The 18,604-nt window shown below is 43.6% G+C and overlaps 1 protein-coding gene across 3 annotated transcripts in view; it reads right to left on the reverse strand.

Moving 5' to 3' along the window:
* KIF1B (kinesin family member 1B) overlaps positions 1 to 18,604 on the reverse strand; it is a 123,420-nt gene that overhangs the window by 21,302 nt on the left and 83,514 nt on the right. For 2 of the 3 annotated variants that reach the window (XM_025048568.1, XM_025048567.1), the window contains 13 exons: positions 17,966 to 18,114; positions 16,496 to 16,674; positions 15,684 to 15,821; positions 14,250 to 14,498; positions 9,198 to 9,316; positions 8,154 to 8,239; positions 7,681 to 7,810; positions 7,364 to 7,526; positions 5,890 to 5,980; positions 4,227 to 4,345; positions 3,771 to 3,826; positions 1,609 to 1,717; positions 276 to 342 (listed from right to left, as the gene is read on the reverse strand). In XM_025048568.1, coding sequence (XP_024904336.1) covers positions 276 to 342; positions 1,609 to 1,717; positions 3,771 to 3,826; positions 4,227 to 4,345; positions 5,890 to 5,980; positions 7,364 to 7,526; positions 7,681 to 7,810; positions 8,154 to 8,239; positions 9,198 to 9,316; positions 14,250 to 14,498; positions 15,684 to 15,821; positions 16,496 to 16,674; positions 17,966 to 18,114 — 1,655 coding nt within the window. The remainder of the gene's footprint in view (positions 1 to 275; positions 343 to 1,608; positions 1,718 to 3,770; positions 3,827 to 4,226; positions 4,346 to 5,889; positions 5,981 to 7,363; positions 7,527 to 7,680; positions 7,811 to 8,153; positions 8,240 to 9,197; positions 9,317 to 14,249; positions 14,499 to 15,683; positions 15,822 to 16,495; positions 16,675 to 17,965; positions 18,115 to 18,604) is intronic. The other variant, XM_025048569.1, reaches the window with a different exon arrangement.

Below are 18,604 nucleotides of genomic sequence, written 5' to 3' on the forward strand. Positions count from 1 at the left end.
AATTACGGTAACTGAATGAAGCACATTTTTTCAAAATAGCTTTTCTAAAATATATTTACATATAAAAGCAAGAATATGTATTTATATAAGCCAAGATCTGAGGAAGAAACATTAAAAACAAACACAAAAAAGTTTTTAAAAAGGAGAGGACAAAGTCCGCCCACCTCCAAATCCCCTTGAAACAGAGGAAAAGCAGAGAATCAGAGCTGCGTTTCTTATTCTAAACTCTTTTTTTGTGTTCTCTCCTACGCTCCCTTTTGCTCCCTCATTAGTACCTGGTGAAGCAAAAATGTCCCCTGGCAGGGCAAGCCCGCTGTATGGTCAACCACAGCTGGGATATACCTACAGAAACAGAAAGGCAGAAGAAAGAAGTCAGGTCGGGTGCTCACGCTAAGTACCACTTCGTCAGCAAGGTCCTCCCTGGCTGCTGTCGCCCCCAGTGGTCTTCGATTTTCTAAACTCCAATCCATGTCCTTCTCACCACTCACTCGGGCATTTAATCACACAGTCATTTGTACCCAGTGAACCTCTTCACATATCTATGGCTCATCGCAGCCCCCTGCATAACAGATATTCCATAAATAATGGACAATGGCAATGGCAAGTGTGAGGACATAAGAGATCTTTTCAGATTCTAGATCATTTTATACGAATAAGACTAGAAACTGTTCCTTAACTACCTCTCACTCATGATGAACGTTATAATCCTATTATAGATTTGTCTATGGAAAGTCAAATTCTTAAAGCGATGTCTCTACTGACCACTATATACAGGACCGACAGAGCCACGCCTCGCACGTAGTAGGAACTCAACAGATGTTTCAGGCGGATGAGCATGAGGGTGCACTCGGCACTACACATAGAGTTAGCAGGGTAACATTACCCCCTACCCTCGAGGTAATGGACACAGCCCCCCTTGCTCTGTTTCAGGAGGGGATCTCTTTTATTTGTGTTTTTCGAAAAGGATTTTAGAGACAACTATAAATAACAATCACATTCAGAGAAAGCTCATACTAAACTGATGTTGATCATTTTGATCTAAGACAGTGGTCCTCAACTGGGGGTGATTTTGTTCCCTAGGGGGCACCTGGCACTGTCTGAAGACATTTGTGGTCATCACAAGTGGAGAAGAGGTGCTACTGGCATCTAGTGGGTAGACGCCACAGTTGCTGCTAAATATCCTCCAATGCACAGGACAGGCCCTGACGACAGAGAATTATCTGGCCCCAAACAGTGCCAAGGCTGAAAACTCCTGGTCTTGGGAAATACTCTGCCCCCTAATCCCGTCCCTGAGATTATTAATACAAGTCTTGACCATACTGCATGCGATATGCTGCTGATAAACCCTCTAGGGAAGCTGTCTTCCCTCCTAACAAAGCGCCAGTCTCCAGGCCCTTGCTGTTGCTAACGAGAAGGCAAATTATTATACTAGTCAGTTCTCTGACAAACATCTAACTCAAAGAACACAAGACCACAAAAATTCAATTCAGAACTAGAATTTGACAGTGACAACGATTCATGAAGCTGAATGAGAAGAGAGACTCAAAATTACATGTGCTCATTTTGAAAAACTTTGCCTTATTTAAAAATTTAGAAAGTTGGACTTACTCTCCTGTAGGCTCCAATTCACTGATCTCAAACCAAACCAGAAGATCATACTTGCTCATGCTCTGGCCAAGGCTGGTTTTGCTCATGGTGTTTAACTTGGTGGCTGGAACTTTAAAAAGTTTTAGAAAATGTCAAAATCTGATCCTAGTCTACTCAGTAAAAGTATAAGCTTCTCTAACATCAGTCTTCAAAGACACACTTGGGAAAGGCGGACAGATTTCAACGCAGGAGACTTCGAGAAACTTCAACATCAACTACATCAGTACCTCTAAATTCGGAGAACGAGGAAAATGGAGAATATCTTCCTCTCTCTCCACAAACTACCCAATGATGAGAAAACAGGTTTTGTGCAGAGTAAGTGTGCTCACAAAACCGTGAAAAATCATCTTTAGGCTCTGGCATTTTGTGGCACACAGAGCATCATAACCATGTGGGGAAAGCAAGGTGGGCAGCATCCGCAAGACACAGCTTGAGGCGGGGAGGACAGACCCACCCTCTAAGCCAGCGGTTCCTGACCCTCCCTGCATAAGAGTCACCTAGGGATCTTAAAGATGGCAAAGCCCGGCCCACAGCCCAGGCCCACTAATCACAATCCCCAGGGGTGGGACTCGGCCATCCGGGGACTCCAGTGTGCAGACACGTTTGGATACCACTGGTCTAATCTCTAAATACAGGATTCTATAAATGATCTCTGGTTATGCATGTTCTTTTAAAATTCCATATTCTTAACTTTACTGAGATTTTAGCCAAAAATTCACTGATTTGCAAAAATTTCAGATTCTACATGGTGGGCACTTTGAAACACTACTTAGAAATTCTGAAACTTGGCAATACAAAGAGGGGTCCCCAGTCAGGACTTCGGAGCACTGGAGTGAGGGCTCAGGGACTTGGGGTCTAATTACTGCCCAACCACTCAATAGCTGTGTGACTTTAGTTGAGTCACTTAAACTCTGGGAGTCTGTCTCTTCACCTATAAAATGTAGATAATACTTAGCCTGCTAGCTCAAAAGGGGTTACGGGGATCCACCAAAACAACGTATGGAAAGGGGCGCTCTGAATCACGCGGTGGCATTATTCATGGGATCCACAAGAGCTGGTGGCGCTAGTTAAGAAGGAAACGGTTAACTGATTCTGGTGGTCGTCTAAGGGTCGTCTAAGGGTCAGAAAGCAAAACCTGACAGTAAAAACAAAACGGCAAAAACAAAAACCACCTGCTAGTAAAAATCTGTAAAATTAAAACTGCTATTGCAAAGAATTCAATAAACAAATACAGGGACCCGGAGGGCGATGTGAAAGGGGCCCCAGGAGGGGGGCGGGCGCTTCCTGAGATCTCTCCGATCTCAGGATCTCAGGATCACGACATGATCGTTGACAACGTGCCGAACTCTACATTCGGCTCGAGCAGCGAACAGAAAGGTCAGTGTTTCGCACATAGACGCCCGGCTTTAGGACAAGGCCCTGAGGATGGTTCTACGTCTAAGGCAGGGCTGATTTAGCTACTAACCATCTCGTTTAGGTTCCCTCTCGCTCTGGCAGCTGGGAACTGGCGGGAAAAGAAAAGGCGGCAAGGGGTCAGCCCCATCCTGGAAGGTGGCAACAGCGGAGGATGCAAGCACGCTGGCGTGCTCAGAAAACGCGTCCAGCACATGCACATTCACATAGCCAGACACGAGAAATCGGATCAGCTCAATCTTTCTCTCATGGTCTGAAGGCGGGATGGAGGTGACGCGTACAGAGGTGGAGAATGAGCAGAGGGTGGGGTGGGAAATGTGGCAAGTGGGCAATGAGGAAAAGGATGAAAATAAACAAAGAGAAGTCAGAACAGGATAAATGAACATGCAGAATAACTTTAATATGCAGAGCAGTGCCCAGTCACCTGACAGTTATGGGATGTTACACACAAAGCGGAGAGATTCAGGCACAGGAAGCTCATCTAAAGCTACAACGAGATGACCAGAGAACTGGCAGGAATGGAGCCCTATTGCTTCTTACATCTTATTTTAAATTGGGAGCCAAGAAATCTAGTTCCTGCTAGGTACAAGAATACGTAAGGATACAGAGAACTAGAGCGGGAATCAGAATATGATTTTGATCTGAAAAGTCGTTCAGAATAAGAGAGGTATTCAAGAGAACATCACGCGAAGAACGCAGCCTGAGCTCACCTGGCTTGGACAGTGGCATGGGCGGAGGGAAGAATCGTCGAGACGGCTGAGGTGGACTGCAAAGGAAGGGAGACAAAGTTCTTCAAGACTGAAAAGAGTCCCGCGTTGATATAAACGGCACGTTTAAATCATCTTTAGTCATAGACCGTTTGGACTTTCAACTCTGACATACTATCAGATACCAGACATACTCCCATGCAGTGAAACTGAGGCTAAGACATTTTAATGAAAGTCCCCTTCCAAGTCACAGCTAACAAACGGAGAAAATTTTTTCATTAACACTGATACTGCCATCATCTCAAAGCTCCCGTCGTTGTCCTCGACAACTTACTTGGTAAATAAAACTGTTAGTTAGTTATCCTAACCCCTCAAAAGATTTCTTCCTTTCCAGCAAGTGACAACAACAGTAACAACAAAGACAGTAACAACACAAATCTTTGCTCATTTGGCCCAAACCTGTTAAGCTCCTGTCCTTGCAGGTGAAGCGGGTGCTGCTGATAATGCCCAAAGACTTCAAACACTATAGGCTTGCTTTTGATGTATTCCACAAAGGATTCCGTGACCTCCACTGCAATCTAATAAGAAATAAAGCCAAGCTAGATTAGGGGAAGGTTTATCAGAAAAAAAGACACATTTTTGCTGCAATCAAAATGTTAGCACTTTTGAGTACCCGGTAATTGCTGGGTGTTTTAGTACGCAGGCCAGGCCTCCCACACGGAAATACAGGACAGGGGCTCCTCTCCGGTTTTCATTCTGAAGCGACGTTATGGAGCTTCAGGCATTCAAGACCCTCCATCATCTGCCCCAATTGACCTCTGGCGCCCCCTGCTGCCCTTCACACTTACTGTTTCAGCTTGATCAAACTGACCTGCTCTCTCCTCTGCCCTACAATCCAGCCTGCAGGGCCTTCCCATATCTCCATACTTCTAAGCCATTCCTAAACTTCAAGAACCAGCTCAAACAGTAACGATGATAAGAAAAACATGACTGACCCATGCTAGGTACAATGCCAAGTATGACCCACCTTTTTTCATTTGTACTATATCCTTCGGGAAGTTCCACCTCCTTTTCCATCTAACCGTCCACCCCCCAAGGATCTTTCTGTGGATGGAAATAACTTTCCCTTCTCTCTACTCCCACTGCATTTAATGAACACCTTTCTACTGTCTCTGTATCTTGTTCTACTGTTGTTTAGATGAGCTCTCTGGGGACATAACCACCTGTGACTCATCTGTGCATCCCCAGGGGTGTCAGGCACACTCCCTGTGCACAGTAGGCAATCAACGATTATCGAGTACACACATGCTCTGCATTTCTCTGGGTTCAAAGCCCATCTCTCTGCCTCTTTCTAGTTTTGTAACCTTGGTGAGTGACTTTAACTGCTGTGTGCCTCAGTTATCTCAGCTTTCACACGGGGATTATGACTGTCTACGGCATAAAGGTGAGGATTAAATGAATTAAGGCACAAAAAAGCACGTGTAACAGTGATACAAAAGAGCTCTCAATGAATGTTAGCTATTGTGATGAGAATGATGACTTCTGAATAGTTGGAGTGAACCTTCTAGAAGAGCTGGAAGGTCTGTTTTCTTACTCAACATATCAAACAGCTGTAAGAGGCATTAATGGATTAATCACAGTATCAGCTGGAAGGGAAACAGAATCTGAATCATAGGTATTTAATAGTTTCCATCTTATTTGCAACTGAACAATGTGAGTACCTCATGGTTTCAAGGACGGTAAATACATTAACTTTAACAAAACACACTAAAATGCTTGTATTTCTAAGAAGAAAACACTAAAAACAACCATGTTCAAACTGACAGAAGATTTTATGGGCAGATTAATCTGACACTATTCACGGGCCCATTGTGATTCAGAGAAGGAGGCCAGCTGCTCTGTCCCTGAGGATGAGCTCACTGCTCCAGCCACTCTCTCCATTGTCTACTCTCCCCACAGAGCTTCCCCTCCCCACCCCACCCCCAGCACAACAGCTCAGATTGTCATCCCTCCTCCACTGAGAAAGGCAAAGGCAGCCTTCCCTGGATGATGCTCTCACACCAGCCACTTCAAGGTACCACAAACCCAAAATATATTTGGCAAGAATGTCCACATCACTTACATTCTGCACGTGGTAGAAGCCCAGGGGACTTCCTCTGCCGTTGTTTTTGAGGGGTTCGGTGGAGAATGCTTCATCATGGCGATGCAAAAAGCTTAATGAAAATATAAGACACGTGAGTTTCGCATTCGATGGTTTCACCATGATCTGCTGTAACAGCTCCACTTGGATCCCACGGAAAGAAGCACCCTACCTACTTAAGCGGTGTCTAACCGAGCCAAGCGATTTACACTTCCTTGTCAAAACAGCTTCTGTATCAATAACTCAGGCAGCATTTTAGATTTTATTTCAAAAATGACTGAAAAATTAACTGACCCTCATCACTTAGCTATGTGGATGTATACGCTGTATATGCAAGGATGCCTTAGACAACGTGAAGAGTGAATTCAGTTAACTGTTTACAGTTTTCCATTGAGAATAAATAAATACTATGACATCATTTCGTGTAGAAAACATCGGGTAGATTCAAACTTCTGCAAAGTCATACTAAAGTCTATACCTGACTAGGAGTCTCTCTAAGACCAGCTATGAGAAGGTTCAATTGTTGCCTCTTGCAAAAAGTCTGTTCTGACTCACCCAAACAGTTCTGTGTCCCCACAGTACTAGGAACCGCTTTTTCTTCAAGAGCAGTGATTTCACTGTAATTAATGTATTGATGTGCCCGTCTCCCCAAAAGACAGTGGGTGTTTCCCACGGGGCTTGCAATATAGAAGACACTCCTAAAATATTTCTTCAAATCAGTGGGCTGTATTTATTTGTTCTCACAAATAGTGAGATTTTATTGTTCTCTCTCCCTCCCTATTATTAGTCTGAAAAAAAAAAAGTCCAGAATTAAAGCATTCTCAATACGAAGATTTACTGCCAGACAGACACACCCGTAAGGACGGCCCGCACCTCTGCAGGGAAAAACGGAGGGAGAAGACACTGAACGGGGGGCAGAGACCCGGATCACGAACTCTTCGCCTTCCAAAAGACTGACTACTGTCCTGTGTCCTATGGTCAGGCATTCCAAATCACTGAGGTCACCTACTGCTGGCTCTGCAGCATTCCATACTATGTGTACCTTTTCCTATTTTCTTCTCGTTCTTCTCCAGACTATACTTTGTACCCACCAGAGGCCCCCGGGGCACCAGTTCATCTCTGATCTACATTCCTCCATGCTCTGCTTGGAGCGGGTGCCCAAACCCTGGAGTTCCGCACTGGTGACACATGAGAGCAGTCACACTGCTCTACAGAGGGAGACGGTCCATAACGGAACCGTCGAGCAGGATGTGCGGCCAGTCCTCCCCACAATGAACTCCGTGGCATTCCACTGTAGATTTCCGGTTCTTACTCCCATCTTGAGTGAAGAAAGTATTTTATTTAGTCATTTCTCTCTCAAGAGTGTGAGTCTCTCGCAAGTGTCAAGCACTCTGCGGAGCACGAAGGACGCCACCTGGGTGAGGGGCTGGGGCGGCAGAGGCACGGGGCGGCTTACTTGAACTGACAGAAGATGTCCGCATACTCTGGGAGGATTCCGCTGGCCTGCAACACCGTGACACGGAACGTGAAGGCACTGCCCAGTTTCAGGTGGTGGCCGATCTCTTCGGAAAAGCCTTCCATTACCATCTTCCCGTCCAGCAGGGTGCCGGACTTCAAATCTAGAGGGAGTCAAATGAACGCACATGATTCGAACAGTGCACTGACCACCCTTCAAAGAGAGCAGGGCGTTCTCTCCATTCCTGGTGGATGAAAGTGACTATCTCCTCTGACCTCTGAAAATGTCCCCAGTCACAGTAAACTCCGTCTACGCACCCAAGTCATTCATCCGGTTGATTTCTTCTGGCGGAGTGATGACCTCCGTACTCTGACCCTGTCCTTCCACAATCCTCAGCTCTTCCAAGGACAGACCAGAACGAGTCATCGCAACTGAAGAAAAGTCGCTCTGCAAACAAGGCAGGGGGAGGTGGATGACAAAGGGGAATAACAGTGTCGTGTCCCCCAGACTCCTTCTTTTGTTTACTTGCCTAACAAATAACAATTACTGGAAAAGTTTGTGGATTAAGAGCAGCCTGAGAAAAGGCAATATGATGAAACATAAATGCTGGGCCTTTCCCTCTGCTGTTGTAACTGTCGGACGTGTCCCACATTCTACTAAGCACGCTGTGGTGGCCTCCGCTTTGTCGTTCTAGGTGAAGAGCTGGTCTCCAGTGCTGGACACCCTACTCAAACCCTGTCTACTTCTGTCTCTTGCTAGAAGGCTTTCCTCTTCCTGGAAGGTTTCTCACCTGATTAAAGTACTCGTTATCAAAAGATATTTTAGCTGTTCCTGACTGGCGGATTCCAGAGCCATAATCAGGAGCTTCTTCATCCGCTAAATGGAAAGAACAAACAAGTAAATAAGCAAGGATCGAACACGACTACACACAGGGCAGGGAGGGAATGACTCCCACTGGATTATAAAATAAACAGCACAGTAGTGGAGCCTTCGGGTTCCCAGAACTTTACCACAAGAGGCGACACTGAAGGACAAGCCCTTGTGCATTAAGAAAGAATGAGACCCAAGCAGTAAAGTCATGTGGGCCGCTTCCCACTCTACTCAGATAAACTTACCTCCTCAGCTCGCGTGAGACCAGTCAGTAAAGAAGCAGTTATGTTCTTGATATTTTTCAAATGTCATATCTGAAAATACTGATCCCTTCACTTGGTGAGATTATATTTAATAATACTCAATACATATTTGAAAATATTAGACTGTACTTGTGGAGATTCCCATAAACTTGACATTGGTGACTATGTCACAGACATCCATGAAGAAAAGCTGAAAGGTTACTGAACACAGCACAGTGTTCGGAAATTAAAACAGAAAAATTTAGGAATGGCCATTCTTTCCTCAGAATGTAGGCTGGATCACGGAGGAGCGTCAGCCTCTCGATCCATGCATCCCCAAATAGCAGCTGAAGGACAGACTGTCTAGAACAAGTGCGCTGAGAGAAAATTAGGCAAGAAAAAGTCCTGAAAATCCTTTGTTACTTCTGAGGCAGTTAAGATATATTATTTAAAATGCAAATGACTTTTATAAAGTTATCCAAGGTTTATTCTTTGGAATTCCTTTTACTCCATTATTCTAAAACAGCGGTAGCCCAGACTAAATAGAACCTACTTCTGATATTTGGGAACAATTGTTAGCAAGGAAACAACAAAGGCCTTCTCCGAGACAGACAAGGCGCCGCCTTCTATGCTGTTACTTGCTGCGTGGCCCACACGGAACCGGCCTGCCCTGTCTCCAGGCGGAGAATCCACAGCTCTCATTTGAGAAGGGGGTCACCTACCTGCAATGGCCTGCACAGCCACACGCAGAAAGCCCCGCACTTCGCCCTTCTCGCTGACGATGGCCACCCTGTGGATCAGGGGCACGGGGTACAGCAGATTGCTCAGGTAAACGAATGCCCTAGAGACGAAACCCGGGACACAGACACGTGAGCACCGCACCGACAGACAGGTGGCTGTCAGAACATCTTCACGAGACCATGAGCTGGCTTCTAGGCTCTGTCTTAAGGTCACCTCTCTGTTCTGTACTCTCAGACTACCTCCAGTTGTGTTTTATGCACAGATAAAATAGAAACGAATGCAAATGTTTGGGAACGCGGCTGACAGAGACCAGCTTACACCAAATTATTCCCTGTAACAATTACTACTGTGGGTAGAGAGTGATAACTGAAGGCAGACTTTCGAGATATGGCTCTATGAATACAGCTAAGGGTGGGGAGAAGGGAGCCCAGCAAAGAGCTTAACCTTTTAACGTAAGGGATTATAAAGAGGTTTGGTTTTTGTCCCCAACAGATAAAACAGAAATCAGGAGACAGAAAAGGCAGAGGAATGTGACTGAAATACAGTTAATAATTATAAAATAGATTTCAAGTCACAGCTTTATAGGTCTTTACTTTTACTCTACGAAATGACTATTATCTTTAGGCGGAGTGACTCACAAATATGGGCAGAGGGGCTACATAGCTAGAAGTTTCGGACTAGTGAGCTTATAGGTGACTCCAGATGGGCATCGAAAAATGCCAAGGAGAAGAAGACAGCCAACCCCTAACGGGCTGCTTTTGCTCCTAGGGTCCAAAACCTAATTCAGACACGTCCATGTAAAAGGTAAATTACAGACCTAATATTCTCTATTCCAAATGAACTTGCAAAGTCCTATCATGTTTGCACTTTTTTTCTTTCGTTATTTTGTAGCTGGTGATCACCAAGCTTAACAAAGTTCATTGCCATTATCGTTCTCGTTAGAGGATGGGAGGGAAACAGGCTCTGGCCCCTGCTGTTACTCCTGCCTTCCCACCTGGTACGTGCTGATCTCCCAACACAAGACAACACAGAGTAAACATTTGCATCAAGAAATCAAACAGAACTAAACACGACACATAGGCCTGTCTGCTTCTTTGCCTGCTCTGAAGTCAATTTTAAAACAAAGGGAAAAGGAAGATGAGTAGATTCTTGGGATTTCAAATCAAAGTAATGAAAACAATTCTGAAAACAGACAAAATACACCACAGAAAAACAAATGTTAAAACTTTAAGAGCATAAATGAAATATGAATGAAAAATATAACAAAAATAACTGCAAGTGAACATTAAATAAGGTCAGATGAGATCTACTTCCCTTTCAGTCTGCTCCAAAGGCGGGGGAGGGCAATGCTAAGAACAGAGGGTTAAAGCTTTGGCGTACAAAAATTAAAAAATGAAGTCTTCTACAAAAATTACAAACAAGACTCTCGAACATCAACCACTGTGACAGAGTTTAAAGACTAAGAATTTGGCATAAAGTATCCAATGGATAATGTCGCTCCCAAAGTCAGCACACATGCGAGACCACCCTTACGTCTGAATGGCATTCCAGCCACCCCTGCCCGCCTCAGTGCCTCCACCATTAAAGCACCATCGCACATGCTTGTCCCCTGCCTGGAGTCTTCTCTGAGCTCTACCGCCCGCCCGGAGCCTCTGCCTGCACGTCTGCAAGCCTTACTCCAAACACTGCTCTCTTCATGACAGGTCCCCAACATCACACGATCTCGGGAACACACGCGATGCCATCGCGGCTGTGATTTACATATACTTATGTGATTATTTGTCTGTCTCGCCCACCAGACTGTCAACCCACGAGGGCAGGAACCACGTATGGTCTAGCTGGCCACTGGTGAGCAATTAAACGGGAAAATGATTTGTCCTCTATCTTCAAATACACTTAATTTTCCAGAAAAATGGGTTACACCAGAGATGGAGAAGCAAAGCCATCCAACTTTATACTAGGTGATTTTTCAAAGCCGTACTCATGATGGATATTAACTGTATGGAACATGTTTAGATTCTTAACTATACTTAACTTGTGTAGTTACCTTTTAAACTTAAAAATAGTTATTGAAAAATAGGAACTCCTGTTTTTAATCTTAAAAAAGCTTACCACTCGAAGGCAAAGCATCTTATGTTCACAGACACACACACACACACACACACACACACACACACACACACACTACAATAAAGTACTGTTTGAGCGAGCACACATTAGAGACAAGAATCTCTATTCTGCCCATGGCAATGACTAATCCGAATGTGAAAAAACATAAGTATTCTTATCGATTTTCCTTTTTAGAAAAGAGACTTCTATAATTCTATGGCAGTGGCAGAGGCATCGATGCTGTATAAAAAAATCTCCGCTGAAGTTTTTTAACTGGAATTGTAACAATTACACTGCATTCTTGAGAGTCCTTATACCTTGACCTAGCAGACTGAAGGAGAACAGAGATGAAAGAGAAGATGTGAGGGATACATTAGCAGAAAGTTCTGTGAAGTTACATCAAAATGGGAAACAAATTTTGTCAACATAAAGGTAAGAGAAATCAGCACAATTAGGGTTCTAGTTACAGAACGAATATCAGTTCAGGTACTTAAGGTCACGGAATTACCATCTTTTGCCCTTTTTGACCCAGAAGAGTAGCTTAAATATTTTACATTTCATCCCAAATTATGATGGTTTATAACACCCCAGCATGCCATAAGAGAACAGCTAAAGGGACAAGCTCTTTTTTCACATAAAAATTCACTGGCGGCAGCTAAGGAACAAAACTTGCGAGCAGAATTTCACAAGATACTGAACATTTTTACAAGTGAATTGTATTTGCAACTGGACGCCCACCGAGGAAACCCAATTCTGTGAGTCACGAGAACAGGAAAGAAGCTACTCCTCTCGCATGTACAAGGACGGCCACTTAACTAGGTGACGTTAATTCTGTCTCTAGATGAGAAATGTAGTCAAGAGTGAAAATAAAGAGCTATCCTTTGCTGATTGCCATGATTTCACCTCCTCCTCTAACATCGTACTTGAAATGGCAAAGTTAGTTTTAGAACCTGGGAACCCAAACGAATGCAAAGCCAAAGCTCCAGAAACATTTTAGTTGAAAATCCAAGTAGAGTTTGATGGCTTTACATCTACACTTAAATCTGTTATGATTAAAATGAATAAAAGAAGGAAGAAAATAATGTTTGTCTTAAGCCAGTAAGTTTCCACATTAAGTGGGATTCTGACCCAAAATACGAATGCTTCTGTGTAGAACTCTTAACCGGGATATGCATTCTGCCAGTGTGGACGACAGAATGTGAAACAAAAGATCTCTAAGGCTCTTTTCCCCCCACCTAACGCTTCGTTTTAGGTTCTTCATTTGAGAACCTAACAGGCAGCAGTTTAAGTCGCCAGTCCTAAGCTAGGACACAGGCTCCTCCTGGTACTTAAATCAATGTTCTTCCCACGGTGCCACATAAGGAGACGCTACCTATGCCTCACTGTGCGAGGGTGCAGAGCTTAAGTGAACAGTGTTAGAAGCTGTGCGACCGGCACCAGGACCAAGCAGTTTACGGGCAGAAACTTGGTTCTAACTTCTGACTCTCTCAGAACAGAATGGAAATGTGCTGAAGGACACATACGGCCATAAAACAGAGTAAGCATCACGGTCCCATTATCGGTACACAGAAATACCGACCTCAATTGTAATGTGAATCAGCTTCTCTGAAATTTTCGGCATCTATTCCCGGCAATACCCCAGGAAACAATATTAATGGACATATAACTAACTCCTTTATGATTATCCATGGAAAAACTGAATAAATGTCTCTTCGCCACTGTAGAACCCAGAGACTGTCTAATATTATAACCCAGAGTCGTAACTGAGGCTTTCATTTCTATCATAAAGCTTTAATTTTCCCCCTTTCCGTAACCGTGATCACCTTCTCCGTTACTTAGCTGTCACAGGTAACCGACACCACACTATGAGCTAAGTTTTGGAACCTTATGTTTCCACTGGGGAAGAAGACTCGCTGCACTTTAATTTTTAGACAACTGGTGCTTATCCATTTAGCACTAATTCCCTTATTTTCAAAGGGTTCAACAATATGTGATTCTAATGAACTATTAAAGTTAAATTTGATACCTTAAAATTTGGAGATACTTTTGGTTACTCCAGTGAGTACTGCACTGGTGAATTTGTCATTATAATTACTGCAGCGTGAAGACTGGACATGGACAAAGATGCCAGTATTAAGGACGTGTGCATGAGAGGCCTGTGTCACTGACAGACGGGGCCAGAGACAAGTCCTCGGTTTGGTGAGCTAAACACAAAGCAGTTCCAAGTCATATTGAACAAATACCCATTATTGACGCTGTCAAAAATATTTTTATGAGACTCATCATTGTAAAGCCTATAGGTAAAATTTTAGCAGAAGCTAAAGATCTACAGAGAGGCTCAGTGAACGTGGCCAAAGAAAGGCATCCATTTGGGACAAAAAGGAAACTTTGAGTTCCTGATTCTTTTTTTGGATTCACAGACTAAAGAATAAAGAATAATACTTCTTTAGCAAAGAATAAAGCTAACACTTCTCCTGATTCCACTTTGTCTCCCTGATTCCTGCCGGTGTCACGAAGCCCTTAGCCTAACCTGGCTTGCTCACTTTCTCGGGTTTAACCCCTAAGCTCCGCACCCACATTCTTACGAAAAGGAAATGTTACATCCCAGTAACAATCTCCCACTCTGCGACCTTTGATTTTTGGCTTTAATCACTTTCTCTTCTGGGGTTCCCTCTTTCAGAAGAGTATTATATTACTGGGCAATTTAAGACAAAGGGTCCTCCGTGTAGAGTCATCACACTCTGCCGCACGCTGGGCCAAGCAGGCGCAGTGCCTCACAAACACTGCCCGGGGGCGCTCTCTCCAGCCAGAACAGCATGCCAGGGGTTGAACTGGCGAGAGCGTAATCCTCCGAAATTGCACAAGGAGCCTCTTTAGAGCAAGAGCTGGTCCCTTTTTGCCTTTCTCACAATAACCTCACCAACCTTCCCACTAAAATGAACCATGGGGATCGGTCGTAAAACGGGTCATGCCCGTCACTGAAGAGATCTGATCCCTCCTCCATCCCCGCGTCAGAGCCGGTGTCATCCACGAATGCCTCATCATCAAAATCCTCCATCTCATCTTGCTGCTCGTCAGCCAGCTCAGTGATGTCGGAATCGGCCGTGGAAAAAGTGGGGGAGGGTGTGCGGTCGGCAAGGCGCTCATTCACACAGCCATGGAAAATGGGGGAGCTAGACACCAGGTGAGACGCCGAGTGACACAGCCGAGGAGAGAGGAACAGTTGGTTAAACAGGAAGCTACAGGTGCCAACAGCATAGAACCCACTGAGGAATCGACACAATCAAAGCAAGTGGAAAAGCAAAAGGATAAAATGAGCATAAATCTTCCGGTTCAGGTGAGAGGGATCAAGGACTGATTCTTCAGACTAAGAAAAGCAAAGGAATGACATGAGTAGACCATCCCATGTAAATGATGTCTGTAAAATGTTTATATTCTCCAGTTTGCACAGAGGATCAGCAGCCGGGCCTCAAAGGAGCCACTCAAAATTAGGTGAAATTACGAGGTTTAAATTTTTATTCCAACTCCCATGTCACCTGGGAGCAGAAAACAAAATGGAGGAAATGGTCTACGGCAAAGCAAGTATGTGCCTTGCGTGGATAAAACGTGTTTGGTCGTTCATCTCTTTAAAGACATTCCACTATCAGAGTGGCCTGGAAAAGACTTCGTCATCTACGAAACACGATGACGTCAGCTCCTACTTTTTACCCAGTTCTTTTAAAACTGTCGGAAAGTTTTTGCAATTGAAAAACAATTCGAATTCTGAAATCATTCAGCTCAAAACTTACATTTCTCTGCTTTTTAAATTCTAAACCTCTAAGAACTTAACTCAACATGGACCCATACGAGCACCGTTTGTTTTCATTAAATGTTGAAAGTAACGTATACAAAAAGAGAGGTTCAAGGGGACTACACCAAGGCGTGCAATTAATTCCCCCTCGGCAAAGACTAAAGTGAGATAAACTGCTTTAAAAAAAAGTGAGGACATTTCGGATCCTAGAGAGGGTGCAGTCTGTAAGTCTTAAGTCATACAAAAACCTATGCGGGATACGGACATAGGTTTTCTTTTCCTTTTACATCTATCTTGTTCAACTGTAAGACATTTTGTGAATGAGTTGAGAGGCAGGGAAGACTGTCAATTACCTTGATAATATGAGACTTAACACAAATACGCGTGTTGTATAAAACAGAAGGGAAATGTACCAAATGACGGAGTGACTGTGGATGAGTGGGCGAGATTATAAACGGGGCTTTTTTATACTCTTTTTCTTATACCTTTCTGTAAAAATCTGCTAAGGTTTTAAACAATTAGAATCATTCCTTATTAAAAAGAAGACATCGATAAAATCATCGCATACCTTCCTACGAGTTTGAACCAATGGAACCGATCGTAAAATGGATCGCTGCCGGTCATAGCAGCTTCACTCTCCTCCGGGGCACCCGAGGCCATCTCGCCCGCCCTGTCGTACATCTCTCGCATCAAATCCAGCCTCTGCCTATACAGTAAACAAAGAGTGTCCTGGGTTAACATCACTGGTTTACATGAAAACGTCATTTTGGAAGTATCTTCCGTTTGAGATTTAAAAAAAAAACAAAAAAACAAAAACACTGCTTCCATGAAATGATATTAAAAAGAATGAAGGCCAAAAGTACAGAAACCGACAGTACCCAAAGTGTCCGAGTCCAGAGATCAGCCACCAAGACAAGAATGGCCCCTAACCTCTACTGAGCCATAGAAGTGTAGGTCAATGTTGCATGACATCTCAGATACACTTAAACAGAGAAAATAACTCATCGTGCTAAATGCAAAAGTAAGCTACATTATAACTTTCCTGTTTATCACTGGTCATATTGAGATCCAGGACAGAAGAGATGAATAATTACCAAAAGATAAACAGATATCATGAAACCGGCATATTTAAAATGGGAGAGGGGTCTGTGGAAGGTAAATTTAAATTGTTTCTACAAATGACAGTGGTGTTTGCGGAGTGGGATTCATTCGCTTAGAAGAAAACAGACAGATCACAGTATCGCTGGCCAGCGACAGCATTCAGGAGCACAGAATAGGAAGTAACGGTGACAGCACAGAGAGGAGAGTTTGGGGGATGCACCTGAGCAATTAATTATTTCCTTAATAAAACAACCGGATTTATGAATAACGCTTTCATACTTGAGTTTCTCCAAAGACCAATAATGAGTTGCTCCATTCTTCAGATCCTGGACTTCGACCGCCACCACCGTGCGAGGGAAAGGCCTGTCGTCATGAGTTTTTTCCATCTCAGTGGGAAGTAATTCAGGAGGTAAAGGCGAGTACAACGTGTCAGTCAGGAGAACAAACTGAAACTGCACCTAAATGGGAAGAATAAACCATCGACAAAGGGCCTTTTTGTTTGCAGTGAGTAAGCTTCAGAGGTGAGGCCATATAATCGCGCTCAACGGAAAGGACGTCAAACATATCGTACACGCTCAACAAACAGCTTGTGATTAACTGGGAAAAATGGCCACTTGTGCTCTAATCATAAAGAATAATCCTAATTACAAATTAAGCTATTTAAACATTTTGTTTTTCTAGCCTGGCACAGTATTATTACCCAAACTAAAATTACAATAAATATATTTTGATTGAATGAAGCCTTTTGTAGAACTTATACGAAAGACCCAAGAATGCATCTCTATCTAGTTTCTCACTAATGATGGGGGGAGGGGAGAGGAATATGTCATAGTTTTCGATTTTAAATTCGGAGAATTACAACTACTACCTTGCAAGTGTTTACTATATTCTAAGTGCTTTACATGCACGATGTCATTCATTCCTAGCTGTAAGAAAAAAGAGACAGTCCCTGCTTTCATTTAGTCTACTTGAAGAGAGAAGTAACTGATAAATAGTTACAAAATGAGACGGGTGGTCAACTTTACGAATAAAGAAGACATCTTATCCTCATTTTACAGAACTAAAATATAGCCCTAGGAGAAGATAATGAATTTCCCCAGCTCGGGAGTCTGCTCTCACCTACTACACAACATTGCCCCCTCCCCTGGAATCCCAGAAGCCGGGAGACTGTGAAACAGTGGGACATACAGAATATCCACTTTTTCATCCCTGGCAAAATCCCTGGAGGCAGGCACTGCTGTCTGTCAGCCCATTTTGCAGATGAGGGGATGGAGGCTCAGGGCTACCAGTGTCAACACGACTAGGAGAGCTGGGGCTGGAACCTGGCTGGCTGGTTCAAACCATGTGCTTGTCCACTACATGGAACTGCCCCTCAGACCCCAGAAGAGGAGAGGGCACAGAGGACTTAAGGTACAAACGATGGTAAAAAAACTAAAAGAAAACTGAGATTTTCAGAAACCCAAAAGAAGCCTATTTCTACTAATAGGTTTCTCTAGCTCTTGTCAGAAATACGATCTCCTTATTTATAAAATAAGCTAGAAAACATGTAATTTTAAGAATTTCATTTAATAAATGTATAATTAGCACTTACTATGTTCCAGGTACGTATATTAAAGGCATACATAAACCTGTTTCACAGCAAAGCCCAGGTGGCCCCACCCAAGGTGAAGGTTAATCTGGGAAGAGCATCATGAACCCCAACGGGCTCAGCTCTGCCCCCAGGAGCCCATGGTCCCACGCCCTCCGTACCTTCTTCTTCAACTCCACGCTGATGGCGTTGGCCTCCTTCAGGTACACGGCGTTGCCCCAGAGTAAGTCCCTCAACGAAGTGAACTGGTGAGACTTCCACTTCCGGAAGGCCCACTGGGCCAGCTCGAACTCGTGCTGTGTCCAAGGAACTGAAAGAGCAGGCGAAGTGCATTTCATGGCGACCGCCCGACTGCGCAGAATCGACGACCCTCCCCTACCTCGCCCCTTTTCTCAAGTTAAGGTGTGTTCTGGTTTTTCTCCATTCAGCTGCTTTTGTTTTTGTATTGATGGCAAAGCTCACTAAGTTCTATTGATATTATGAAAGCAGTATACACATTTCAGAAAACTTTTAAAAATTCTGTTTAAAACAGTACATTGAAAAAAAAAACAGATTTCTCTTCCTTTTTTCAAAGATACATCTAATGTGTAGCTTATAATAGAGAAAAACCCATGTGGTACAATTCCAATATGTCTTTTTATTTTTAATACAGGGCAAAAAAGGTCTGATTTCACCTAGATATTTAAAAATAAAGAATGTAGTACATACATTAAGAATTCACTCGAAGTGATTTGGAGCCTTGAAATTACTGAGAGGTTGGATGGAGAAGTGAAATGTGGTAAACGTTTATACTGTACATA

The sequence above is a fragment of the Pteropus alecto genome, unplaced genomic scaffold, assembly GCF_000325575.1.
Source record: "Pteropus alecto unplaced genomic scaffold, ASM32557v1 scaffold125, whole genome shotgun sequence".
Classification (NCBI taxonomy): Eukaryota; Metazoa; Chordata; class Mammalia; order Chiroptera; family Pteropodidae; genus Pteropus; species Pteropus alecto.